General features: G+C 51.6%; 1 protein-coding gene across 1 annotated transcript; it reads left to right on the top strand.

The window, feature by feature from the left end:
• Positions 1 to 14508: 14508 nt before the first annotated feature.
• Positions 14509 to 25944, top strand: LOC128847524 (zinc finger protein RFP-like). Its single transcript, XM_054047015.1, has 7 exons — positions 14509 to 14959; positions 18347 to 18442; positions 20173 to 20403; positions 21039 to 21061; positions 21785 to 21900; positions 23353 to 23412; positions 24286 to 25944. The coding sequence occupies exons 1-7, from the start codon at positions 14543 to 14545 to the stop codon at positions 24807 to 24809; spliced, it is 1467 nt and encodes a 488-aa protein (XP_053902990.1). The 5' UTR covers positions 14509 to 14542; the 3' UTR covers positions 24810 to 25944.
• Positions 25945 to 27888: the final 1944 nt, after the last annotated feature.

The raw sequence follows: 27888 nt of genomic DNA, 5'->3' as shown, positions 1-27888 counted from the left end.
AGGTCAGGTTTGGGAATGGGAAATCCTGCACAGGTGGTGAAATCAGACCACATCAGGGTGCTTGAAGTAGTGGGAGAGTGTCTGTCACAAAAGACATTCTGTGAGTTGAACCTGTCCTCTTGGTTTTTCTGGGGGATCGTGGAATCCAAGAGGATGGGAACATGGTCATTGAGCCCCCTTGGGACAGGCAGATATTTGGGGCAGTGGGGAGAATATTTACACCCTCACTAGGAGCTCCCAGGTTTTGTGCACTCTGGGGGGCTTGCTGACTCACACACAGCTCTGGAGTTAAACCCCTGCCTCTTTCTAAACCTGCAGAGCCCTCCCCATTGCTGGAGTTATTCCCATGAAGGTAAGTGAAGAGGGATTTTTTGTGTGAATGGGAAACAATACATCTTCTCCCCCTTGGAAAGCTGGAGGGATGGGAATGAACTAGCATGTTCATTAGGTTTTGACACCCATGTCCCACTGGAGAGGGTACAGGGATGCAGGTCTCTTTCACACGGCAGCTGTGCATTATGGAACCCATTCTCCTCTAATCTAACTGACCAGGGAACAACCTGACCAGATTAAGACACACAGACCCCACGGCTTCTAATAACCGAGGGGATGGGAATTGCTTATCCAGCAAGGTCACCGTCTCATAGTTCTCCTGCATGACGTCCCTGTAGAAAGGAACATTTCCTGTTTGGTCAGTGTGGTGAGCTCAGCAGCACAGCTGACCATGCCCAGGGTCCTAAACGAGCCCCAGAATGTGTCAGATTTATGTTACCAATCTGTCCAGGGCATCAGGTGATCAGGCTGCGGCCACAGAATTTTTAGGGGAGGAGTGTCTAAGTTTTAAAGCTTTATTAATAAAATAATAGTGGTGAGTGTTGGGACTGCTCCCACATCACTCAAAGGAAGCAAGAAAGCGTTAGTACTGCAGCCCAAAACCCACTTTCATACTCACACACACACTACCCGAGGCTGGTCAAGCCTGGGTGTAATGTAAGAAGAAGAGGAGAAGGGGTGGATGGGATGTGCAGAGCACCCACCAATTTTTCCCTATGGGTACTCCAGCCCCGGAGCACCCCCGGAGTCGGCGCCTAAATCTTCTATAAAGTCTACCCTCGCTCTTTTTTTCCCATGCAGCTGCAAGCTTATCTGTGGTGCCTGCCCCAACTCCAGCAGTGAGGTTCTCACAGATTAGAAGGCAAAAAGAAAAGGACACACAACTACATGTTCACTCAGTTCATGCAATCCTCTCGCACTGATAGGGCACAGCTGAATGCCTGGAGGTGTACGCTGTTAGAGGATATATGCAACAAACAAGAGGACAGGAAAGCATGAAGGGAGCATGAGCGGGACACACAGGACCAGATGTTGAGGCTTATGGGGAAGCAAACAGACATGATGAGGCATCTGGTAGAGGGTCAGAAAAGGCAGTTGGACTACAGAGCCCCACTGCACCCATTAATGAACCACCTGCCCTCCTTGCCAAACTCCATATCCTCCTCTCCCAGATGTCCTATAATGTGGGGGAGCGGGGAAAGCTCCAGGAACCCTTTACTCAACTCCTGGGGATGGTTCATGAAGCAGAAGGCTGTTATACCCACAGCTTTGATTGCTATACAGAGTGATTGTATTAAGTTATGTGGCCATGTCCTCTCCCCCGCTGTGTTATCAGACCCTTATTACACCCAGGTTTCCTTTACTAGTCAGTGGTGCCTGTGTTCACTGTTTGGTGGCCTAAATAAAAATGTATGGATTCAGAACAATAGGATCTTTATTCACTGTACCAGCTGTAGTTGGGGGCGGGAGGGTTGGTTTGCACAAAAGGGGGCAGCTTGGTAATTAAAAACACACAACTGTCACATCAGTGTCTGGTCATTCATGAAACTGTTTTTCAAAGCCTCTCTGGTGTGCCGTGTGCCTTGATGTGCTCTTCTTATTGCCCTGGTGTCTGGCTGCTCATAATTGGCTGCCAGGCAATCTGCCTCAACCCCCCACCCCACCAGAAACTTTTCCCCTTTACTCTCACAGATATTGTTGAGCACACAGCAAGCAGCAACAACAATGGGAACGTTGGTTGCGCTGGGGTCTAACCTACTCAGAAAACAGCACCAGCACCCTTTTAAATGCCCAAAGGCACCTTCTACCACCATTCGACACTTGCTCAGCCTGTAGTTGAACTGCTCCTTACTGCTGTCCACGCTGCCTGTGTACGGCTTCATGAGCCATGGGAGCAAGGGGTAGGCTGGGTCTCCAAGGATAACGATTGGCATTTCAACATCACCAACGGTAATTTTTTGGTCTGGGAAGAAAGTTCCTTCTTGCAGCATTCCGAAGAGACTGGAGTTCCTAAAGATGTGCGTGTCATGGACTTTTCCCGACCATCCCATGTTGATGTCAGTGAAACAGCCCTTGTGATCCACCAGAGCCTGCAACACCATTGAGAAGTACCTCTTGTGGCTTATGTACTCTTTGGCAAGGTGGTCTGGTGCCAAGAGAGGGAGATGCCTTCCATCTATCGCCCCACCACAGTTAGGGAACCCCATTGCGGCAAAGCCATCCACTATGTCCTGCACGTTTCCCAGAGTCACTGCCCTTCTTAACAGAAGGGTATTGATTGCCCGGTCTACTTGAATCACAGCAGCTCCCACAGTAGATTTACCCACTCCGAACTGATTCCCGACTGACCGGTAGCAGTCTGGTGTTGCAAGCTTCCAAAGGGTGTGACAAAGTTCCTCCTCTACGTTGGTGGATCCTGCGCTTATTGGCGGATTTGCTCGCCTCACAGATTCACCCTGTGAGTCAGGAAACAGCCCAGAGACCTTCCCCTCTGGTAGAAGCCACAGTCCAGGAGTGTTTGATCAGGAGTTGGGAGGTTTGGGGGGAACCCGGGCCCGGCCTCTACTCGGGGTTCCAGCCCAGGGCCCTGTGGACTGCAGCTGTCTAGAGTGCCTCCTGGTACAGTTGCGCAACAGCTACAACTCCCTGGGCTACTTCCCCATGGCCTCCTCCCAACACCTTCTTTGGGGGGGGGGGAGAGGGATAGCTCAGTGGTTTGAGCATTGGCCTGCTAAACCCAAGGTTGTGAGTTCAATCCTTGAGGGGGCCACTTGGAGACCTGGGGCAGAATCAGTACTTGGTCCTGCCAGTGAAGGCAGGGGGCTGGACTCAATGACCTTTCAAGGTCCCTTCCAGTTCTAGGAGATGGGATATCTCCATTAATTTCAATTTTATCCTCACCACCAGACCTTCCTCCTGATGTCTGATAACGCTTATACTTCTCAGTCCTCCAGCAGTATGCCTACTCACTCTCAGCTTCTTGCAAGCACATCCTCTCCTCTGGCTCCCTGGCTTCCCTTGGCCTGACTGGAGAGAGCCCTTTTATATCATCAGAGGGCCTTAATTAGAGTCAGGTGCTTAACAGCCTCACCTGACTCTTAGCAGGTTAATTGGAGTCAGGTGTTCTCATTAGCCTGGAGCAGCCCCTGCTCTGGTCACTCAGGGAACAGAAAGCTGCTTATCCAGTGGCCAGTATATCTCCCTTCCACTACTCTGCTGTTCCCAACTGGCCTGGGTCTATCACAAGGGCTATTGCCACTCACTTCTCTACTGTCAGAGTAGGTCTCATTTTGGTATTGCTGGGCTTCAGGGCGGGGGAAAGCAATTTGCAAAGTTCCATGAAAGTGTCCTTATGCATGTGAAAGTTTTGCAGCCACTGGGAATCATCCCGTACCTTCAACACTATGCAGTCCCACCAGTCTGTGCTTGTTTCCTGGGACCAGAATTGGCATTCCACTCTGTCAACATGCCCGAATGCCATTAGCATATGCCAGTTGCTGTATTCCATGGCTTCCAGCACATCTGTGTGCGTGGTGTCCTCACATTCTTCCTCACGACCATGGCTCCTGGCTAGGCTCTGCATATACTGCAGGATAATGTGTGAGGTGTTTGCAATGCTCACAACAGCAGTGTACAGCTGAACAGGCTCCATGCTTGCAGTGGTATGGCGCCTGCATGGATAACCCAGGAAAAAAAGCATGAAATGATTGTTTGCCCTTGTTTTCAAGGAGGGAGGAGGAGAGGCTGATGACATGTACCCCAAACCACCTGCGACAATGTTTTTATCCCATCAGGCACTGGGAGCCTAATCCAGAATTCAAGTGGGCAGCAGGAACTGTGGGATGACTACCCACAGTGCATCGCTCTGTGAGTCGATGCTAGCCATGGTAGTGAGGATGCACTCCGCCGACCTAATGTGCCTAGTAGGGACATGCACCTTCAATTTGATAAAATCGAATGCTAAAGGTCGACTTAAATAAATATGACCTAATTCATAGTGTCCATATACCCCTAGCAATGACTCACAGACTTGAGAGGTTCAAGGGACAATTTTGCAGCCACTGAGTCTGAGTAATACACAAACACGGAGTTCAAACATGGAGGGAGAATTTGTCTCTTCTCATCTTTATAGCCTGCAAGGTCTTTGGGGCAGGGACCTTGGTATATGTAAGCTGCCAGCCCAGAATTGTGTATCATGTTTATTTTCTTGGCATGGTGAGCTGGGCCCATTGCCCTTTTCCGTTCATGCCATGCACAGACACCCAGCTGGGGAGAGGTGGCTGAGGACCCCAGAGCAGTAGTTCTTGGAGGGAACACCCTATTAAGATGCAAGGGGAAGTGTGACGGTTTGGGTCACAGAGACCCCCTTGGGGCTGCCACCTGATGTTAGGGTGACCAGACAGCAAATGTGAAAAATCGGGATGGGGGTGGGGGGGTAATAGGAGCCTATATAAGAAAAAGATGCAAAAATTGGGACTGTCCCTATAAAATCAGGACATCTGGTCACCCTATCTGATATGCGGAGACTACCTCTGAGCCTGTTTTCCCTGGCAGCTTTGGACTTCAGTACCCTGTCTTGTTGAGCCAAATGCACTAGCCTGCTACAAACATAGACCCAGGTCTGAACCACGTCCCCCAAAGCTGCAGGTTTAACTGAAAATGGCTTAAGAAGTGTTCCTGTCTCTCGCACCCAGATACCCAGTTCCCAATGGTATCCAAACCCCAAATAAATCCGTTTTACTCTGTATAAAGCTTATACAGGGTAAACTCATAAACTGTCCACCCTCTATAACATTGATAGAGAGATATGCACAGCTGTTTGCTCCCCCAGGTATTAATACATACTCTGAGTTAATTACTAAATAGAAAGTGATTTTATTAAATACAGAAAGTAGGATTTAAGTGGTTCCAAGTAGTAACAGACAGAACAAAGTAAGTCACCAAGCAAAATAAAACAAAAACACGCAAGTCTAGGCCTAATACAATAGGGAACTAAATGCAGGTAAATCTCACCCTCAGAGATGTTCCAATAAAATTCTTTCACAGACTAGACTCCTTCCTAGTCTGGGTCCAGCAATCACTCACACACCTGTAGTTAATGTCCTTTGTTCCAGTTTCTTTCAGACATCTCTTTGGGGTGGAGAGGCTATCTTTTGAGCCAGCTGAAGACCAAATGGAGGGGTTTCCAGGGCCTTTTATATTCTTTCTTTTGTGGGTGGAAACCCATTTGTTCTCCTGTGCAAGATCACAGCAACAAGATGGAGTCTGTAGCCACCTGGGCAAGTCACATGTCTACAAATGATTCAGCTTTTTGCAGGCTGATGCCATTATTTCCATGTTAGTTTGAACGTTCCCAGGAAAGCTCAGATGTGGATTGGCATCTCCCAAAGTCCATTGTTAGTTAAGTACTCCCAATTACTTGAATAACCCCTTCACACTATGTTGACCAAATCTGCCCTATGTGCTTCCTACAGCCAACACTTTAAATACAAGCATAGAGCCAACACTCATAACTTCAGATATAAAAGTGATACAGGCATACAAATAGGATGAATATATTCAGTAGATCATAACCTTTGCAAATATATGTTACATGGCATATCTAGCGTAAAACATATTCCAGTTATGTCATATTTACACTCATAAGCATATTTCTATAAAGCATTATGAGGTGTAATGTCACAGGAAGTTTCCTCCTCTCAGGGCTATTAGATCAGGCTCTCTGCAGACTCAGGCATACATGACTGTATCAGTTTTGCTTGGGCCACATTTTCAAACTTTTATTTTCAATCATATGGGCTAGATCCCAGGGGGTGGGGACACAGGCAGGGGGCTGCTCTCGGGCCCCCTCCATCCTGGGTGGGTGGAGGGTCTGCAGCTCCCCATAGCTGCTCAGGCTCCCTGTGCTTACTCAGGCTGGCCTCCAGCTTCCAGCCTGGATTAGGGCTTTGAGGGGAAGAGGAGGGGCAGGGCCTATGACATGAACCCCTGACCCCCTCTCTTCCGGTGCCCATGTGTTCCATGCCGCAGAGTGAGGGATGCTTTGTTCATGATTATTGTGGATGCCCTGCTGGCAGTGTCTGGGCTGTCAGGGCTGTGGTGGTAGCAGCTCATTCCTTCAATTCCTGGCCTGGCAGCAGCCCTGACACATCTTGATTCAATCCTGCGTGCAAGGAAAGCCTCTCACATGGAGATCTAGTGCCCACCTCTCCCTAATGAACACTGTGGGGTGGAGAGGGTGGGGCACCACCAGTGGTTAGGGCTCCCTGCCCCTGCCCAGAGAAAGGAGCCTACACGGCAGAGATTTAGGTAGAGCCAGAGATCAGGGGAGGAAATCTGGGAAAGTGGGAGTGGCTCTGAGACACTGAATCTGAAAAGGGAAGGATTGAATTAACCTGGATCCAGAGTGTGTCCTACCTGTTGTTTCTGGGCAGCCTCCTGATGAGAAGCACCGGGTGAGATCTGTGCTGGGGGGATCTCTCACAAACCACACACACGACTTCCCCGTCCTCTTCACAGAACAGATCCAGGGCTTTGCCGTGTCTCTCACACAGATTCTCTTTTCCTGGTTTGAAATCCAGGTGTTTGATTTTTTTCCACTATATTTGCTAACTGATAGTTATCCCGGAGAGCCCCTTCCTGGATTCGGACTCTGCAGCTGGGGCAGCACAAGGGGTCAGAGTCCAGCTCTTCCCATGTCTCACAGTGCTGAGTGATGCAGACCCAGCAGAAGTTGTGCCCGCACTGTATGGTCACTGGGTCCGTCAGATATTCCAGGCAGATGGGACATTTGGTTTCCTCTTAGATTTCCCATACAGGAGTCGCTGAGGCCAGGGATGCTGGGATCGCTTCGATTCTGTTCTCTCTGTATCAAATGGCTTTGCTGATAATGGGAGGTCTCATATCAGTGGCATAGGTGCAAAGGAGAAAGGAGAGGCCAGGAGGAGGAGCTGGAGAAAGATAAGGAAAGAGCGAAGCAGGAATTACATCGGCAAGGAATGGGGAGCCGCGGGTGATAATGGAGCAGAAGGGGAATGAAAGGAAAAGGGGGAGAAGGAAACAAACAAACAAACAAGAACACAAAAGCTTAAACTCAGGGTCTGTCTACACAGTATGTGTCTGCGGCCTCACTACTATTGGTAGTGTGCTCACTCCAGCAGTGTGAGCCTGTGTACTTGTACCTGAGCTGGGAATCACATCTCCCAGGTACTGTGTAGATGTACCCTCAATTGAATTCTTAATTCACAATGAGGCTCGTGTCCACAGCCACAAGCAGACTTGCACTGAAACAACGGGTGGGAACTAAACCCCATTGAGTGATTTCAGTGACAATCAATGTGTAGAGGAGCCTTGGCTTGAAGATTAAACCACCCGCCTGGGACCAGTCAGGCTACCAGGGTTCCCTGGGTTAAGGTCAGAGGCAGCTGGTGTTGGCTAGTGTGAAGGCATAAAAACATCAGCACAGCAACTTATTAATCAGGAGCAACCCTTGAGCTGAAGGGAGATTTTATGGCAAATATTCAAAGCTATATGAATGTGCAGTTTAAAGGTTAGAGCCCAGCCTAATGTCATCTAAGAGCTGGAAGGAAGACTGTAGAAGGGGTGTGGGTGGGGGTGTGGTGTCTAGGAGGGACTTAGGATGTGGGGCTCTTGCTTGGGGCAGCTCCTGTTTGGTGGCGGAGCCGGACTGAGGCAGGCACCTTGCCTGCCTTGGCCCCGCGCTGCTCTTCCCTGATTGACCCTGAAGCTGCTGGCATGGCACAGACGTCCCTGGCTGCAGCCCCGGGGATGGGTGCCAGGTGGCTCCACTCATTGCCCTACGCTTGCCTACAGGCATCGCCCCCCCTGCAGCTCCCATTGGATGTGATTCTCGGCCAATAGGAGCTGTGGGGGTGGAGCATAGAGTGGAAGGCAGCATGTGGATGGAGCTTCCCAACGCTCGCAGCTGCAGCTCCAGCTGGGGGATGGGCACAGTAGCGTGCAGAGCCACCTCCCCCACCACCACCAGGCAGGGCCAGAACGCAGGGGCTTTAGTGGCTACAGCTGAGGGTCCAAGGCTAAGGGGCCCCACAAAAGATCTGTACTTTTAGCAGCCCGGAGATCTTTTTGCGGGGGCCTCCTTAGCCTGTGGCCCTGGGCTACAGCCCGTAAAGCCCCTGCATTAATCCGGCCCTGATCCCGCCCCACTCCAGCTGCCCCAGACTCTTCCAGTCATTCTCCTTGGACCAATACTGAACTCATAATCACTGTGTGGGTTGGTTCTGCTGGGGGGGGGGAATACGAGCCAGGGATCCATGTTTGGGTTTTGTCTGACTCTGGGGTGAGGAGTGTCAGGCCAGGGAGAAGGGAAAATGGGGACTGCTCAGCACACAATGCTGGACATGCTCAAGTCCGCAACGAGCAGCCATCTGCTCCTCTGCACAGGATCTTTGCTGCTGGAGCTCCCGCAAATGTTTCCCACCAATGCATTTGCCACCACAGGTCTAGATTGTGATCCGCGTAGTACGATTGCTTCTTTGACCTGAGCCATTAGCTAGTGTCAGGGTTTACCCTCCCAAATCTGAACTCTGGGGTACAGATGTGGGGACCTGCATGAAAGACCCCCTAAACTTGTCTTCTACCAGCTTAGGGTAAAACTCCTCCAAGGCACATTCTTCTGCCTTGGACGGATATTGTTGCCACCACCAAGTGATTTTCACAAATATTCAGGGAAGGGTCACTTGGAATCCCAATCCCCTCAAAATATCCCCCCAAGCCCCTTCACCCCCTTTCCTGGGGAGTCTTGAGAATAAAATACCAACCAGCTGTCATAGCAATGTGAGCACAGACCAATCCCTTGTCTAAGGACTTTGGAAGCAAAAGATTCTTTGAAGAAAAAAAAAGGTAAATTTTATTAAAAAAGAAAGAAAGACATCTGAAAACTCAGGCTTTGGGGATTAAACACCAAAAATAACTTTTTTGGGGTTCATCTTAAAGGTTACAAGCAAAACAAAAGCACCTGGGGTTAGCACAGAATCCACAAACCAAAGCAACCAAAAAGGTTCCTAATCACATCTGTCTTAACTTTTCTTGTACTACTTACGGATCTGGGGTTCCAAATGTTGAGTTTGTAAAGAAATTCAATCATGTTATTGAACATGACTTTGACAAATCATTTCTGTTATACATCGGTATGGCTTTGAACCCAATACTAGGTGAGCTGACAGTGACACCACGTTTGAAACCCCAGCCCAGCTGGCAAACCGAACCGGGCAGCAGGCAGGCGGCTGGGGGAAGGTGAGAGCCCACAACCATGACTGGTGGGTGAACCTAGGCCTTGGGGAGGCAAGCCCTCAGCCCTGCCCCTTCAGCCCAAGAACCCCGTGGGAGCCAAGCTCCCCCATTGTAGAGGCAGGCCCCTGAGCACCCCAAGCGTGCAACACGTGGGTGCGGCCCCAGCCTCCCTGGCCCCAGAATATGACCATATTAGTATAGATGGTCACCTTCCTCTTCATACAGCATCACACCGTCCATCCCCCGCAAAGAGCCTGTGCTGCCTCCTTGTCCAGCTCCAGCCCCCGCAAAGAAAGCAGCAAGGTCCACATCTCTCCCTTCCTAGGGTGGTATTTGTAGTCAAAGTGCCATCCAGGTTTAATGGCTAGAATTTTCCATCATGAGGCATTAAGATCCTATTAGTTACAGTATCTATGGGCCTGTGACTCTCCAAAGCGCAATCATATTTCCTATTCCAGCAATGCATTTACTGAGTTATTCTGAGATCTCTGACTCCTGGACTCCACTACCCCTCCCTCCACTGGGAAGAGTTCTGAGCTGTCTCTCCCGAAGTCTCACCTGCAGGAATTCACTCTCTAGATGCTGACTGGGCCCCTCCATCTCACTGATCAGCTCACTGGCACAGGGTATTTCCTGGAAAATTTGCTTCGTATTTTCAATTCTTTCCACAGTCTCTGGGTCCAGCTCTTCCAGACGGGCCAGTAGGAGTCGCTCTTGTTTCTCCAGGATATGGTGCAGTTGCTGAAAGTCAGACACAAGTTTCTGCCTTTCAACTTCAGTCTCTGCCTGTAACATATGACCAGGAAGAGAGCAGGGCAGGGACATGGACAGACTCCAGGGATAATTGAGAGACACTTGCATCCATAGGACAGATCAGATCATTGTAAGCCCTTGGGCTTTCCTGACAATTTGCCTTCAGTTCAGTGGGAGATTCCCCCGTCACTTGCTGTTCCTGCAGCACTTCCAACCCTGGACATGCAAAGCAGCTGAAGCTTGAGCCCCGCCATGTGGGGCTGACAGCCGGAGCCACATGTGTGGGGCTGAAGACGAAGCCCTGTTGTGTGGAGATGAAGTCATGGAGGTCAAATAAAATCGCAGAATCCATGACTTCCATGTTCCACTCGTACCCATTGTAATAATAATATTTGCTGTGATCTCGTGACCCGCCCCCCACTACAATAGCCTTGCAATCCCCTTTTGGGTCAGGACCCTCCTATTTGCAAAACACTGGCTTAGAGGTTAGCACACTCTCCTGAGTAGTGGGGGCTCTTGTTCAAATACTTCCTCCCACCCCCAGCAGGCAGTGGGAGCATAGGCGCTGACTGTTATTTTTCCCCAGGGGTGCTCCACCACTGCCCTGCCCTGAGGCCACGCCCCCACTATGCCCCTCCCCTGAGGCCCCGCCCTCGCTCTGCCTCTTTCCGACCCCACACTGCCTCCTCCTCTAAGACCTTGCCCTCTGTCTACCTCTTCCCGCCCCTGCGCCAACCCCTCCCTGAAGACTCAGCCAATTTGCAGCTCGCTGCTCTCAGTCCTCCCTCAGGCACCTCCCCTAGCCACCAAACAGCTCATTGGCAGCCCCACAGAAATGCTATCGCTGGTGGGTGCTGAGCTCCCCCTATATTTTTTCCGTGGGTCTTTGAGCTGCGGCGCACCCATGGGGTCAGCACCTCTGCTGCTTACAATCATGGGACCGAGGAGTGACCAAGTATAAACAGGTTTCAGAGTAGCAGCCGTGTTAGTCTGTATCCGCAAAAAGAATAGGAGTACTTGTCGCACCTTAGAGACTAACAAATTTATCAGAGCATAAGCTTTCGTGGACTACAGCCCACTTCTTCGGATGCATACCGAAGAAGTGGGCTGTAGTCCACGAAAGCTTATGCTCTAATAAATTTGTTAGTCTCTAAGGCTAGGTCTACACTACCCGCCTGAATCGGCGGGTAGAAATCGACCTCTCGGGGATCGATTTATCGTGTCCCGTCGGGACGCGACAATCGATCCCCTAATCGACGCTCTTACTCCACCAGCGGAGGTGGGAGTAAGCGCCGTCGACAGGAAGCCGCGGAGGTCGATTTTGCCGCGGTCCTCACAGCGGGGTAAGTCGGCTGCGATATGTCGAATTCAGCTACGCTATTCACATAGCTGAATTTGCGTATCTTAAATCGACTCCCCCCTGTAGTGTAGATGTAGCCTAAGGTGCCACAAGTACTCCTATTCTTTTTTCAAGTATAAACAGCGACTTCCAATGAGACTTAGCCCACGTCCTGCTGTTAATGGGCAAGTCTGTAAGACCTAAATTTACAGCAGTGGCCTAATTGTGGGTGTCTCAGTTTATCTCCTCAAAATACAGGACTTCAGGGCACGTGTTCCACCTGCATTCGCAGCTGTAGCCGGAGTCAGTGGGTGCTGCGGGTGCCCAGCCCCTTGGAGAACCAGCCCCTCAGCACTTAGGTCAGGACCCAAATTTGGACCCTACATCAAAAGACATTCGTGACATTTGGACCCAGCCCATCATTGTGCTCTGGCTGCTGTGCCGGCTAGCACGGCTGTTTGTGTCTCCTCCCCAGCAGCTGCAGGCACAGGGAGTGCTCCTGGGAGGGGCGGGAGGGAGTGGGGTTGGGGCATGGACAGGCTGGAGGAGGAAGGGACGGAAAGGGATAGAGGGGGGTGGCCAGGGTGAAGCTGCACCTCTTGTACTCTGCACCCTGGCAAAGCCCCTTAGAACCATTAAACCAGGGATGCGGCTCTGGCTGGAGCTCAGAACGTGCGTAGCTGCTGCTAAGATCTGCACTGGCCCTTGCAGCCACTGAGTAGGGGCCTGTTGAACCAGCCCGCTCCCTGCCTCAGCTTCCCCATCTAGACAATGCCTGTGTGTCTCTTCACATTACAGTCTATGGAGGACGAATGCCCCACGGTACTAAACCGTGAGCAGACGCTGAGCAAATAGACCCAAAAAGCTTATGATTCAGTGTCCCGCTCCTGAAAGGTCTCAGCGTCCCAATGATGCCAAAGGGGCCAGAGTGGGTAAAGTTACAGTCACAATTTACTGAGAAATGGGCAGATCACAAAAAGGCCCCCTCAGCTGTCTGACTGAATGTCTCAAAGTAACAGCTGCACACGGTACATCTGACAGCCAGGGGAGAGAAATTACAGGTACTATATGTACCATTCCAGTCCTTTTCCTTTCCATAACCCTGTACCAAAGCATTGAATCTGCTCTGCAGTGCTGAGTGCAGACCCAAGTACCTGAGACAGCAGCAGGGTAAAGGTGTTTGAACGATGCCTGCAAATCTCAAGCCGCGCGGAGACCAGCAAAAGAGCAGCACTTCCCTCCGCTGAGCTGCAACGTCTCTATTAACCACGTTGTTAAACTGCTGCAACACTGGACCCAGGGAACTAGCTGCATCCGCAGCAGCATCTGCACAGCACGGCTCCCCCGCCACAGCTGAATTCCCTCTCCTCGTCCCCGATGGCGGCTTCCCAGACTGCCCCAGGCCTCCTCAGTCTGTCCCCACATCCCCTCCTGCAGCCGCAATGGGCAAGTGGCCTGAGAGGTCTCTGTTTATCCCACGCCATGTACCCTGTAGGCCCCTAGTCCGAGCTCCCCTCACACCAGCTGTCCTCGGCCACTGGGCCCCAGCCAGGGCCGGTGCAAGGATATTTTGTGCCCTAGGCGAAACTTCCACCTTGTGCCCACTCTCCCCCAGAGCAATTTTCCCCTGGAGGGAAAAATTTGTGGGTGCAGAGCCCCTGACCTGCCCCCTCACCCCAGCTCCCCTCCGCTTCCGCCTCCTCCCCTGAGCACGCCGCCATGTCCTGCCTCTCGCCCTCCCTCCCAGCACTTGCGCTGTGAAACAGCTGTTCACACGGCAAGCCTGGGAGGGAGGGGGGAGGAGGAGGAACGCAGGGTGCTGGGGGAAGAGGTGGGGCTAGTGCGGGGATTTGGGGAGGGCTCCAATGGGGCAGGGAGGGGGCGGAATAAAAAAATTTGGGGCTCCGCTTTTTGGCACCCCCAAATCTTGGCGCACTAGGCAGCAGCCTAGTTCGCCTAGTGGTTACACCGGTCCTGGGCCCTCACCTGGGGGACAGGATCTTGGTGTCTGTGCAGTCCCGGCCTCTCTGCTGGGACTGACAAATGGGTGCAGGCCTTGCTGGGTGTGGTTGTGTGAGATGGGGGTCACCTGCCCCTAGGGCCCAGGCTGAGATCCCAGCACATTCCACAGGCCCCTGAGCCGCTATCAGATGGACTTTCAGCCTCTGTCCGTGTAGTGGTGGGGGAGGCACTGGGTTATTGCCCTGGGGGAGCTTCTGGGGGAGGGAGGAGACTTACCTGCTCACAGACAATTTTAACAGTTCTAAAGCTTCAACTTTTTGAATCTCAGTGTCTAGTGTCATTAAATAGTTCTGGTCTGACCAAAATATTGTCTGTTCCCCCCATAATTTCCAACAACCGTGAAAATTTTAATTGGAATGAAATGCTTAAAACCCAGATTGTTGTGCAACCGTGAAAGTTTAAATCAATAAATATTAAAAAATGCTTAAAATAAACAGAATTGTCAAAATTATTTATCATAAAAATAAAATTCTGCCCAGTCTGACTATCACTCCTTAGACACACAGCTCCTGCTCCTGCAGGCTCATCCCCACAGGTAGAGGCCTCAGTGACCCTCCCCAGCAGCACAGGGGCTGATTGGAGGCCGGGAGCCCTTTCGGGTTTTAATTACAGGCTAATTTCACTGAAAGTTACCTGTCACGGGTGTGACTGTTTATTTTTTCACTAAAGCCTCCAGGGGTGAAATTGGTTGGGTCCTTCCTGCTCAGCAAACAGCAGGAGTCATTTTCAGGAAGGGAAACACCCCCTTGGTGCTGCAGGCGGGGCATAGTGTGAATTCAGGAAATTGAAACTAAGCCTGTTACAAACTGCCCAGAGGGAGCCATGGCTGCAGAGAACCCTGTGGAAAGTCTCCAGGAAGAAGCGACATGTCCCATCTGTTTGAAGTATTTCACAGAACCTGTCATTCTGGAGTGTGGGCACAATTTCTGCCGCGCCTGCATCAGCCAGTGCTGGGAGGGATCTGATACAGCCGCCTCCTGCCCTCAGTGCAGAGAAACTGTGCAACAGGGAAACCTCAGGCCCAACAGGCAGCTGGCAAATGTCGTAGAAATCGCGAAGCGGCTGAGTTTACAGGCAGCAAAGGGAGCAGGAGGGGACGGGGTGTGTGGGGAACACCAGGAGGCTCTGAAACTGTTCTGTGAAGAGGATGAAACCCCCATCTGTGTGGTGTGTGACAGATCCCGGGCTCACCGCGCTCACACGGTGGTTCCCATACAGGAAGCTGCCCAGGAGTACAAGGTAGGGAACTGCTGTCAGATTTAATGGTTTATCTTTTGGGTTTTAATTACAGGCTAATTTCACCGAAAGTTACCTGTCACGGGTGTGACTCTTCATCCAGCTCTGTAAAGTCTTCATTCTACGGGAGAAGCTGTAACAAAATTAATGATCTGGCAGTGTGGCAACAGAGGCAAATTATCAAGCCTTGACAGCAGGATCTACCCCACCCCTTCCCCGAGGCCCCTCCCTTTCCCCACCCCCGAAATCCCTACTCGCTCTATACCCCCCTCTCCATTGCTCACTTTCACTGGTCTGGGGTGGGGGTGCAGTCTCCAAGCTGTGGCCAAGGGGTTTGCAGTGTGGGAGGGGACTCTGGGCTGGGGCAGGAGGGGGTCCGGGGTGCTAGCTCCAGCCGGGCGGCACTGACTCACCTCAGGCAGCTCACAGTTGGCAGTACAGCTGGGCCAATTAAGGCTCCCTGCCTGCCCCAATACTATATGTCACTCTCAAAAGGGGCAATGTGCCCCTGTGGCCTCTGGGGGAGGAATGTAGCTCTGCATACTGCCCCTCTCTACAGGCACCACTCCTGCAGCTCCCATGGGCCACATTTCCCCATTCCTGGCCAATGGGAGCTGTGGGGGCGGTGCTTGCAGGCAGAAGCCATGAGCAGAGAACCCTGCCCTCACCCCAGGCTGTGGGGGCATGCTGGCTGCTTCTGGGGGTGCCGTACGGCTGGGGCAGGCAGGGAGCCTTAGCAGTAGTGGGCAAACCCACTGCGCCGCCGGAGATCGTGATCGACTGGGAGTGTCTCCAGGATCGACTAGTCAATCACAATCGACCGGTAGGTGACCACTGGTCTAGGTAGACCGAAGATGGGGAAGGGAAACTGAGGCACAAAGCAAAGCAGCAAGTTGCCCACAGTCACCCAGCCTGTCAGTGACAGAGCTTAGCATAGAACCCAGATCTCCCCACACCCAGTCCAAGATGCGAACCACTTTGCCATGCTGCCATCTTAGCATCAGCCCCACCGAGTGATGAAGTGTGTCCATTAGGAGGGAGAGACGCCTTGATAAAGGTCCCAGGCCCACCAGGGAGAGGTGGTTTCTCACTGGGATTCTGAACTCCTGTGTTGCTCCATGAGGGATTAAGCTCAGATGCCGGCCTGCACTAGAGGAGATCACTCAGCTAAACACTGTATGAGACCCCGAGCACCTTCAGTCCGCACACAAAAGGGCTCCAGAAAGCTCAGGTCCATGCCAAGTACCACTGGGATTACACTGGGTTGTAGCAAAACTAACCATAGGCTGGACCTGACCGGTGCCAGTCTGACCTGTTCCATTGTGTACATGGGCAAGGACCAGCCAAAGTGATTCCTTTAGTCCCACCAGGCAGCCTTTTGAAATCTCCCAGAATGCACTGCTTCCAGGATCTTTACCAGGGAATGGAACTCTGGGTACCTGCCCAGGATGCATTGCCACAGAAAGGGTTTAGGACAGCACTGGGGCAAACCCCAAGCAGTTCTTTATACACATCTGCATCATGTCTAATTAGGGTGATCACTGAGGCATCCACAGAACATGCCTGGGCCCGTCCTCACCAGTATCAGTCGATCTGTGTGGGCCCCCCACTGCTATTTTGAGCATGCCACCCACCTGCATCATTCTGCATGAAGGTGCCATCCCAGCCCCACCCCCACCTTCACGGGTGTCATAGAATCATGGAATATGAAGGTTGGAAGGGACCTTAGGAGGTCATCTAGTCCAACCCCCTGCTCAAAGCAGGACCAATTCCCAACTAAATCATCCCAACCAGGGCTTTGTCAAGCCTGACCTTAAAAACCTCTAAGGAAGGAGATTCCACCACCTCCCTAGGTAACCCAGTCCAGTGCTTCACCACCCTCCTAGAGAAAATTGTTGTTCCTAATATCCAACCTAAACCTCCCCCACTGCAACTTGAGACCATTACTCCTTGTTCTCTCATCTGGCACCACTGAGAACAGTCTAGATCCATCCTCTTTGGAACCCCCTTTCAGGTAGTTGAAAGCAGCTATCAAATCCCCCCTCATTCTTCTCTTCTGCAGACTAAACAATCCCAGTTCCCTCAGCCTCTCCTCATAAGTCATGTGCTCCAGACCCCTAATCATTTTTGTTGCCCTCCGCTGGACTCTTTCCAATTTTTCCACATCCTTCTTGTAGTGTGGGGCCCAAAACTGGACACAGTACTCCAGATGAGGCCTCACCAATGTCGAATAGAGGGGGAATGATCATGTCCCTCGATCTGCTGGCAATGCCCCTACTTCCACAGCCCAAAATGAGTTAGCCTTCTTGGCAACAAGGGCACACTGTTGACTCATATCCAGCTTCTCATCCACTGTAACCCCTAGGTCCCTTTCTGCAGAACTGCTTCCTAGCCATTCGGTCCCTAGTCTGTAATAGTGAATGGGATTCTTCCGTCCTAAGTGCAGGACTCTGCACTTGTCCTTGTTGAACCTCATCAGGTTTCTTTTGGCCCAATCCTCTAATTTGTCTAGGTCCCTCTGTATCCTATCCCTACCCTCCGGCGTATCTACCATTCCTCCCAGTTTAGTGTCATCTGCAAACTTGCTGAGAGTGCAGTCCACGCCATCCTCCAGATCATTAATGAAGATATTGAACAAAACCAGCCTCAGGACGAACCCTTGGGGCACTCCGCTTGAAACCGGCTGCCAATTAGACATGTTGCCATTGATCACTACCCATTGAGCCCAACGATCTAGCCAGCTTTCTATCCACCTTATAGTCCATTCATCCAGCCCATACTTCTTTAACTTGCTTGTCCTCCTGCATCCTCAGTCTCCTCCTCTCCCTTTTGCACCAGACAAAGCCACGTCCAGTGCCGAGTCCCTACTGGACAGAGAGAGTGCTCCACAAAACTGGGACTGTGCAGCTTCAAACCAGACAAATGGCCTCCCAGTGTCTCATGGGGTTTGCCCTTGTGATTAGACCAGCTCTGCCCAACCAGTGCAGTCCCCAGCGGTTCAGGGCTGAAATCCCAGCCCATATTGAAACCCTGGTGGTTTCTGGGATTTGTATCACTTGGTTTGTTAAACCTTCTACAAAACAGGTTTATTGATTCACCCCCATGTGACTCCAGTGTCCTGTTATACTCTGTACCACTAATCAGTTCAGAAACCAAAGCTTGGTTATAATTGAGATCTCTCTCTAATTATTAAAAAGACTGAACTGGAATTGGTAACAAGTCTGAATGTGACACGCACCCAGTCTCCATTAATGAGGTTTCATCTCCTTGGTGGCCCTGATGTCACAAAGCGATTAGAACCACAGTCATCTTGGGTTTGCAAAAACACCCACTTCCAAGCACCTCTCAACTATCCAGATGAAACCTCCCAAATCATTTCTCTTTCTTCAGGAAAGAATCCAGGCCCATTTGAAGACTCTGAGGGAAGAGAGAGAAAAACTGTTGGGATTGAAAGCGACTAGAGAAGGGAAGAGAGAGAAGTATCTGGTAGGTGCCATTTGTTATGAACCAGCAGGGACTGGCACTGGGAGGTCTTTTTGGAAGCAGACTCCTGTGTGGTCTTGGAGACCATGGGCTTGTGTGTGTTTCTCCATGATCATGGATTGTTGGGTTAGATTCATGTGTAGACAAGCCCTAAGCTTCCATTTCAGTTGATGAGTTAATGTCTAGCCCTTGTGGCTTTCACAGAAATCCTCCCCAAGTGAACTGAATGTCCCCCGTGAAGTGCTGTCCACTGTGTCTGGTCATTTTGTGCATTTTTCAAATGTTTGTTTCTTTTAACTCCCCCAGCGTCACTGTCAGTGTAGTGCTGAGTCCTGCCTCCTGCTGCTCTGGGTCTGAATTTCCAGAGACCATAAATAACAGAATATGCTGACCATGAAATAGGGTTACCATTCGTCCGGATTCCCCCGGACATGTCCGGCTTTTTAAGCTAAAAATAGCGTCTGGGGGGAATTTGTAAATGTCCGGACTTCCCCCCCCATGCAGAGCACACGCGGCTAACAGTGCTGCCGGCTGGCCGGTTTCACTTACTTGGGGCTCCGACACTCAGCCAGAGAGAGCTCCTCCTCCTCCCTCCCTCCCTCTCTGCATCGCAGATCGGCTCTGGCAGTTTGGAGCTCCTCCACCGCTGCTGCCCAGCAGCTCCGGCCGTTCCTGAGCAAGTTCACCAGACATTAGGTGAAGAAAGGCCAACAACAAGGGGGCCAGGGGGTTGGAGAAGGGACAGGGAGGTTCTGGAGGGGGCAGTCAAGAGACAGGGGGGTCGGGAGTTCGGGGGGGGGCTTTCTGGGGGTGGGGGTGTGGAGAAGGTTTTGGGCAGTCAGGGTACAGGTAGGGGGTAGGGTCCTGGGGGGCAGTTGGGGGGGGTCTTAGGAGGGGGCAGTTAGGGGACAAGGAACAGGGAGGCTTAGGTAGGGGATGGGGTTCTGGAGGGCAGTTAGGAGCAGGGGTCCCAGGAGGGGGCAGTCAGGGGACAAGGAGCGAGGGGGGGGTTGGGAGTTCTGGGGGGGGGGCTGTCGGGGGGCAGGGGTGGGGAGAGGGATCGGAGCAGTCAATGTGACAGGGAGCAGAGGGGTTTAGATGGGTCGGGAGTTCTGGGGGGGGCTGTCAGGGGGTGGGGAGTGGTTGGATGGGGCATGGGAGTCCCAGGGGTCTGTCTGAGGGTGGGGGTGTGGATAAAGGTTGGGGCAATCAGGGTACAGGTAGGGGGTAGAGTCCTAGGGGGCCAGTTAGGATGGGGGGAGGGTCTCAGGAGGGGGCAGTTAGGGGACAAGAGGCAGGGAGGCTTAGGTAGGGGGTGGAGTCCTGGGGGGCAGTTAGGGGAAGGGGTCCCAGGAGGGGGCAGTCAGGGGACAAGGAGTGGGGGGAGGGTTGGAGGTTCTGAGGGGGGGAAGTGGGAGGGGCAGGGGCGGGGCTAGGGCAGGATGGGGCGGGGCTAGGGCAGGACAGGGGCAGGGCTCCTCCCGTCCTCTTTTTTGATTGCTGGATTCTGGTAACCCTACATGACAGGCATGGAAACATCCCTTTCAGAGGGATACAGCGGCCAAAGCAGAAGGCGTGAGAGAATCCCCTGCCTAGTACCCACAGGATAGAGTCAAATGTCAGAAATCTTAGGATTTTCAAAGAAATTCAGCTTCCTGCACACTCAGCTCTCCATGAAAGGACCCCGGGCTCCATCCATGTCCCTGATCAGCCCTTGCCTTATTTTCATACAGAAACAAACACAAACCGAGAGGCAGAAGATTGTGTCTGAATTTCAGCAACTGCGGCAGTTCCTGGAGGAACAAGAGCGACTCCTGCTGGCACAGCTGGAGAAGCTGGATGAGGAGATTGTGAAGATACAGAATGAAAATGTCAGTAAACTCGCCGAGCAGATTTCCCATCTCAGTGAGCTGATCAGTGAGCTGGAGGGGAAGTGTCAGAAGCCAGCAAGTGAATTCCTGCAGGTGAGACTGAATGAGAAACACAGGTGGGTGCTCCTGGGCAGCCAACCCCCCAGCTCAGTGCTACCCGCCCTGCAGCCCTGCCGATCAACTCCTCCCACTCCCTCCAGCACCACCAGCCTGCTGCGATCAGCTGTTCCACTGTGTGCAGGAGATGCTAGGAGGGAGTGGGAGAAGCAGGGGTGGAGTGTGCTCAGGAGAGGAGGCGGGGAAGAGGCAGGGTGGTGGTGGAGTGGGAGCGGGAAGAGTTGAGCTGAGTTGTGTCATTGCGGGAAAGGGTGGAGTGGGGGTGGGATTGAGCACCCCCAGGGACAATTGGAAAGCGGTGCCTGTCATTAGAAACATGCCAGATCCCCACACGGGGAAGGGAGGGCTCCTGAATCATAAGCATTGGAGTCCAGCAGTCGGAGACCATGGTGTAACTCGGCGTGTGTATTGCTGACATGTGAATAACTATTATTCTTTGCAGAGTCACAGACACAGAGATATGAGAGATGGAAAATCCCCATTAGCTCAGAGAATCCATGACCCCGGGGCCAGGGCAGGGCCTTTCTTCCCCATATTTGTAAAATCTCTTCCCTGGAATCCTGTGTGTGTGTCAGAGGGGACTGAAATTCTTTTGTCTCTCTCTCTTCTAGGATATTAGAAGCACCTTGAGCAGGTATGTGACTCTCTCTCACTCCCCTTCACACTTCACAACGCTGGGAAAGGGCTTGGTGGTGATGTTAGCACCGCATCTCCCCGGGGCTCTACAGCAAAATGTGTGGGGAAGGTCACTTGTTGGATATGAATTTCTCTGATTAACTTCATCTTGAGGTTCTCACCCTTGTACAGAAGACTCTGGAATTCTCCATTCAGTGATAAAGACTGACCTCAAGTATTTCCTAGGGATGTCACCTCTCTGAGGGATTGGCTGCCTCAGGATTGTGGGGATGGAATATGGGCCTGTCACAGCTGGGGCACTGGTCACTATTCAGCCCAGGACAGCAGCAACCAAGAGTCTTTCCCACCTGAGGACTATGTGGAGACATGTGTGGAATGAGCTGGGGAGGGGGGGGAGTTTAATTCCTAGAAAGCAGATTTCTACAGCACTTCACCTGGGAACCTCCTGTCACTCAGAGCTTGGAGGCCAAGGAGTGAATTGGCCACAGAGACTCAATTCCCCTTTTGTCCCCAGAGCTGATCTCTCCAGACCAGAGTTGAAGAATATTAATGAGTCCTTTGAAGGGAAGATTGCACGGCCATGGGCTGTGTTGCACCTGCTCTGAGGCTGGGAGAAGTCGAGGAATTCTAACTCCAGGCCCATTAGAGCAGCGACTCACTAGCCAGAATTTATAATGAGTCAGACAATGAAATATAATGACTTGAAATTGTTTCTCTCCAGGTGTGAGAAGGGGAAGTTCCATCAGCCAGGGGAGATTTCTCCAGAACTGGAAGAGCGAGTCAGTGGTTTCTCCCAGAAAATGATTGTGCTATTGGAGACTCTGGGGAAGTTCAAAGGTACCTAGAAGGGATGTAGGAATGGAAATTGGGAGGAGCCTCTGAGACTGAGGGAGGAGAGTGGCTCTGGCCAATTGGTTCACAATTAGATGATGCTTCTATTTCATTGTTGGGTGAGAATGTCGTGCACTTGGGGTCCAAGTCACTCAGGTTGATTAATTCAAACCTTTATTTCTACCAAAAATATGTCTTGCCATGACAATTACTGTTAAAGAAAGAAATGACTCAGACTCATAGACTTTAAGGCCAAAAGGGACCATCATGATCATCCAGTCTGACCTCCTGCACATTGCAGGCCACAGAACCTCACCCACCCACTCCTGCAATAGATCCCTAACCTCTGACTGAGTTACTGGAGTCCTCAAATCATGATATAAAGATTTCAGGTCAGAGAATCCACCACTGACACTAGTTTAAATCTGCAAATGACCCATGCCCCACAACCACAGAGGAAGGCAGAAAACCCCCCAGGCTCTCTGCCAATCTGACTTGGGAGGAAATTCCTTCCAGACCCCAAATATGGTGGTCAGTTGAATACCGAGCATTTTGGCAAGACCCAACAGTGAAACATATGGCAAAGAATTTTCTATAACACAGAGCCCTCCCTATCTACTGCCCCATCACCAGCCATGGGACACATATTTCAAAGGCGGACCCAGTCCATCACTGAGCTCTGGTCCTATATGGCAGCTAGTCATGGCCAAATAGGCTGTAGGGGGAAGGAGAAAGCCCCTCCCCCATGGTCAGAGATCCGTCCAGCACAGGAGCCTCTGGTACCTCCTCCACAGCAGCTGCAGGCACAAGGCGGGTTCCTGAGAGGGCTGGGAATGGGGTGGGGGTGGTGAGGGTGGATGGAAGAGGAAGGGGGGGGGTAGACAAGGGACAGAATGACATGGGCCGTGTAAAGCTGGGACTCTGAAACTCTGCACGTTGGCCAAGACAGACGGGGGCTATTGTAATAGGGATGAATATGTCCCATTGTGTCAACCTTCCCCCCACTTCAATTTCCACATTTATAAAATGCTTTTACTATTATTTCTATTTCTGCCTGTGGAGGACAAGGCCCCGTCCTGCTGCTCTCTGTAGAGACGCTGAGTAAACAGACCCAAGAGCTCACAATTAGAGCCAGGATTTCACAAACTCTCAACATCCTGTTAGTGGCAAAGTACTAAAGTGGGTAAAGTTACTTTTATTCCAAAGTCTTTGCAGGCTCCAGGTCTAGGTTACGACAAAAGGCAGTAAGTGATGAGACAAACCAACTGGAGTTTGAAGGGTGGGAGAGGATGATAAGGGGAAAAGTAAATCTCACTTACAGATTGTGGGTCCTGGGATAGTTGTGAGGCTGCAAGGATGTTGGTTCCATTTCTGGGAGATGCCTGAATGAGAGAGGAAAAAGACAGTTATAAATATGAAATCCTGAAATCTTGTCTCCTTTCTCCTTCCCTCCTCCAGAGACTCTGCCGTCTGCACTAGTGACAAAAAGAGGAGGATCCCTAGGAACACTCAGACAGGGTGAGATTGCAGCTGGAAATTGTCTTTAAATTGTCAGAAAAAGTCTTAATGAGATTGTAGCTAAAGTTACCAACCAATGTGACATCGACCATGACACACACAGCCCTAAAAAGAACACACTGCACACTGAGGAGCTCCCACGCTGAAGTCACACAAACACTCCTGACACCAACCTTAGTGCTGAGTTCATGCCCATGCTGCTGAACAGAAAAACTCTCCTTGAGAAGCATGTGAACAGAGCTCTCTGCCCTGAGAGCTGACACATCCCTCCGCTTTACCCCGGTGCAGGGGGTCTCCCACATCGCTGTTCTCCAACATCCTGCCTTTCCTCTGGGCAGGGCTGGGCTCTCCCACTGAAGCTGCTCCCTGCTTCCTGGATTGGGGAGATGCTCTTCCTGTGAGGCTGTTAACTCCTCCCTTCTCTCTAGACTGGGGATGGGGCTACCCCACCCAATGCCATTTCATACTCTCTTTTCTTAGTTGGCTCGTCCTACTCTGGCTGCGGAGTGGAGGCTGCACTTAGGGGAGGGAGCTTCCCTCGGGGTTCAAAGCTGGTACCTGCCTCCTCTGCTCCCTCCTCACTAAATCCTTCCTTGCTGTGTCTCTGATGCTGGGAATGGAGCAGCCCCAGCAGAGGGAGCAGGGAGCTGAAGCCTCAGCAAGCAAATGAAAAACTAATGAAGTGGGTCCCATTAGACAGACTGAGGAACTGCAGTGACATTTCTGCTAAGTCTCAGGTGCCCAGGACAGAGGCAGCTCCCTGGGATCCAGGTCTGTTCCAGCCAGAACAGGGCTGCTGGGGAGTGTGAGAAATGGTCCCAGCCTCCCGCAGGGCCGAGCTTTGCCCCTCACGCTCTGATTCTCTCTCCCCAGAGAATGTGACTCTGGATCCAGACACAGCTCATCCCCAACTCGTCCTGTCTGAGGATGGGAAAAGTGTGAGATGTGGAAACATACGACAGCGACTGCCCAACAACCCTGAGAGATTTGACTATTTGCCCTGTGTGCTGGGCTGTGAGGGATTCACCTCGGGGAGACATTGCTGGGAGGTGGAGGTGGGGGTGGGGAGTGGGGGAGGCTGGGCTGTGGGGGTGGCCAGAGAGTCTGTGGGGAGGAAGGGAGGGATCAGCCTTAGCCCTGAGGGGGGGATCTGGGCTGTGTGGCGGTGGGGGTGGGGTCAGTTCCAGGCTCTCACCTCCCCTGTGACCCCCCCGCCCCTGAGCCGGGCCCCCAGCAGGATCCGGGTTTGTCTGGACTGTGACCGGGGGCAGGTGACATTTATCGATGCTGGTGACGAGACCCCGATCTTCACTTTCCCGCCGGGCTCCGTCCCTGGGGGGAGAATCCGACCCTGGCTCCGGGTGGGGGGGGGATCCCAGCTCAGACTGTGTCCCTGAGACACGCAGCAGAGGGGGGAACCGGAAATCAGCCTCTCTAGCCTCATGGACCCCAGTATCTATTACCTTCGAGGATTCCCATCTACCCAGCCCCTGGCTCCTCATCTCTATGACCCCTAGAAGCTCCTCCCCCTCCCTGTCTGCAGCCCCAGGGATGGGAGGGGGAGGGGGAAGAACCCCTGGGGCTGCAGGAGGAGCAGAGGGGCCCTGAGGGGCAGAGGTGGGGGCTGGACAGGGGGCAGCACTAACAGCCGGGCAGGGGACAGGCAGAGGTGGGGGTGGCAGGGACACACCATGAATCAATCAGGGTTTGGGGGGTTGCGGAGAAGCAGCAGCAGGGAGCGGTTTGTACAGATCTGTGGGATTAGATCTCACCGGGGTGTCTCAGCCAGAGCTCCTGCTGCAGGGCCCAAATCACCTTCCCCTGTAATTACAGAAAAGCTGGTAACCCTGTAATTGTCACAAAAGGGGTGGGGAGGTGGAGATGGGTGCAGATTGACCAAAAAAAAAAAAAAAAAACCCTTTATATAACCTTAAAAAAATCATCATTGGGTCAGTCTCATGATTTAAGTCCTGATGTTGGCAGTTCTGGGGGAGGCAGGGACAGAGCAGGTTTAACCAGAGGGAATTAGAAGAAGCAAGAAAAAATGTAAATTAAAATAAAACAAGAAGAAAGGGAGAGTTTATGGTAAATGGTGGAAAACAGAAATGAGAAGAGTGACAGGAAAATATCCCTGATGGGAATGAGTCGGGGGCAGTAAGAGGGGAAGGAATAAAATCGGGAAATGGAGCAGCCATGGGAGATGATCTGTGACAGGGAGGGGAGGCGAGCGGGAGAGACACAGGAAAATAAGCAGGGATCAGAAGTGAGGCTTAGAAAAATGATTAGAAAAGGACAGTATGAAAGGGAACATGAGAGGGACAGAGATTTATGAAAAGTTACTGAAAGTGACACTGTAACTCATTAATTCCCTATATTGATTCCTGGATGACTGTACTGTTGTTGTGCCACTAAGAAAACTGTTCTCAGTAGCTGGGGAATCTCCTTTCCATGCTGTGGTTATTAAGGCTCCTTCTCAGCTTCCTTTACTTACCACCTTTAGTTACTACTGTAAATAAAATATTACAAACAATTGTTCATGTTTGTTCCACTTTAATGACCCCGCTGCAGTTGTTGAGGGCAGAGTCCTGGGATTTGCTTCCTGACTTGGTTGTGTCCCCCCAGCACCCACAGGGAATATCGCACCTTGAGGAGGAGAGTTTGGGTTTTACTGGGATGTGTCACTCTCCAGCCTGTACTCTCTCTGTCCTGTGCACACCCATGTCAATCAGGAATGACTCAGCTGTGCTCTGCGGAGAGGAGACTGGCTGCACTGGGTGCAATCCATAACTTGGTGTTGCAATGCTGAGCATCACAGGGCTTAATTTGTAGGCAACTACAAAATCATCGTCTGCAACTCTGCCAAAGCTGAATGAGGGGCCTAAACTCCCTAGACAATGCATGGGCATCACAGGCACCTTACAGTGCAATTCACAAAAGCCAGCTCACTCGGCGGGGATCCATCTAAGCTAGCCAATGGGAGAGGCGACAAGGAGGGAGGGGTGTCCTAATCCCTGCCCCCTCTCACAGACAGGTGCCTAAATCAGGGCTGCAGAGGGGCATCTATGTCTGCTTAGGAACCCACAGACGGGAACCCAGCGCCTGATGTCAGGTGGCTCAGGCGCCTAAGGCGTTTCTTGCTGGAATGAAGTACGCACCTGCCTCGCTCCACAGGAGGGGGGGAGAGAAGGAGGGGGTGGTTTTGGTGCTATCACCTGCCTTATAGTTTTTAGCCCCATGGTGAGAGCACTCAGCCAGCACGTGGGAGACTGATGTTCAGTTCTCCCATCAAGCTGTGTACAGCAGCTCATCAACGTGAGTACCAATCTCAGGGCAAACAGTTATAAACCAGGGCACAGACCTCCCACTGGTTGTGTGTCCTGTATTTGGATTTCACCTATTAGGTATCAAGTGAGAACACTCGAGCACTAGAACAGCCTGAACATGGAGTCACAGACAGTCCCCTTGGGTTCTCCTGTCTATCTCGCTGCTTTTCTGCCTCCTCCCCTGCTGCATCTCCCTGCTGTTGTCTTTGACCGCAAGTTACTTGGCCTGTTATTACAGAATGGGCCGGGTGCAGCTAGTGGTGAACTGGCTTTGACCGGCGGGGCTGGCTTGCAGCCACTCTGAATGGTTAAACAAGTAAAGAGATGAGGAGGGACTGAGAGTGTTAAGTGTGGGAATAGAAAGCAATAGTGTTTCCTGCCAGAGCCTGCTTGTGTATGAATACGCCCCCTTAGAAAGAGCGGATGATAAAAACAGCTACGCAAATTGCTTTAGACGAGCAGTCTCACCTGCGGACGTTGGCCTTGGGGGGGCCCAGGAATTCCCCACGCTGGAGCAGCGCCTGCTACGAGCCCTCAAGGAGAAGGCTGGAGGGTCCAAGACTGTCCGTAGCAGAAGGGGTGTAAGCATTGATGCTTGCTTGGTTGCTGGAAAGCACATATGTAGTAACACATGCAGACTGGGAAGCTTATTATACTTTGGCAATAAAACCGGTTATACTTATACACCTGTGTGACAATGCGGTTCTGGCGGAACCCAACTGAGAGTGCCAACTCAGGACAAATTGCTCAAATAGGGCAGTTACAGCCCAAGGCTGGGGTTTTTTCCACCTCTAAGGCAAACCAAACCAGCCAGACTAAGAGGACTCCAGTCTCACCCCACTGGCTAACTGCAAGTCTCACAAGCAATCTCCTTCGACACTCCAGTTTCCCAGTATTACCACCAGTACCACTCGTTATGGGGACAAATGGTTATGAAAACCAATACCCCAGTAAAAGAAAAAGGTTCTCCTGATCCCAAAGGACCAAGCCCCAGACCCAGGTCAATATACAAATCAGATCTTACCCACAAATCACGCTGTTGCCAATCCTTTAGAATCTAAAATCTAAAGGTTTATTCATAAAAGGAAAAAGATAGAGATGAGAGTTAGAATTGGTTAAATGGAATCAATTACATACAGTAATGGCAAAGTTC

The sequence above is a fragment of the Malaclemys terrapin genome, chromosome 13 (assembly GCF_027887155.1).
Source record: "Malaclemys terrapin pileata isolate rMalTer1 chromosome 13, rMalTer1.hap1, whole genome shotgun sequence".
Classification (NCBI taxonomy): domain Eukaryota; kingdom Metazoa; phylum Chordata; order Testudines; family Emydidae; genus Malaclemys; species Malaclemys terrapin.
This window is presented reverse-complemented; position numbering and strand designations above follow the sequence as displayed.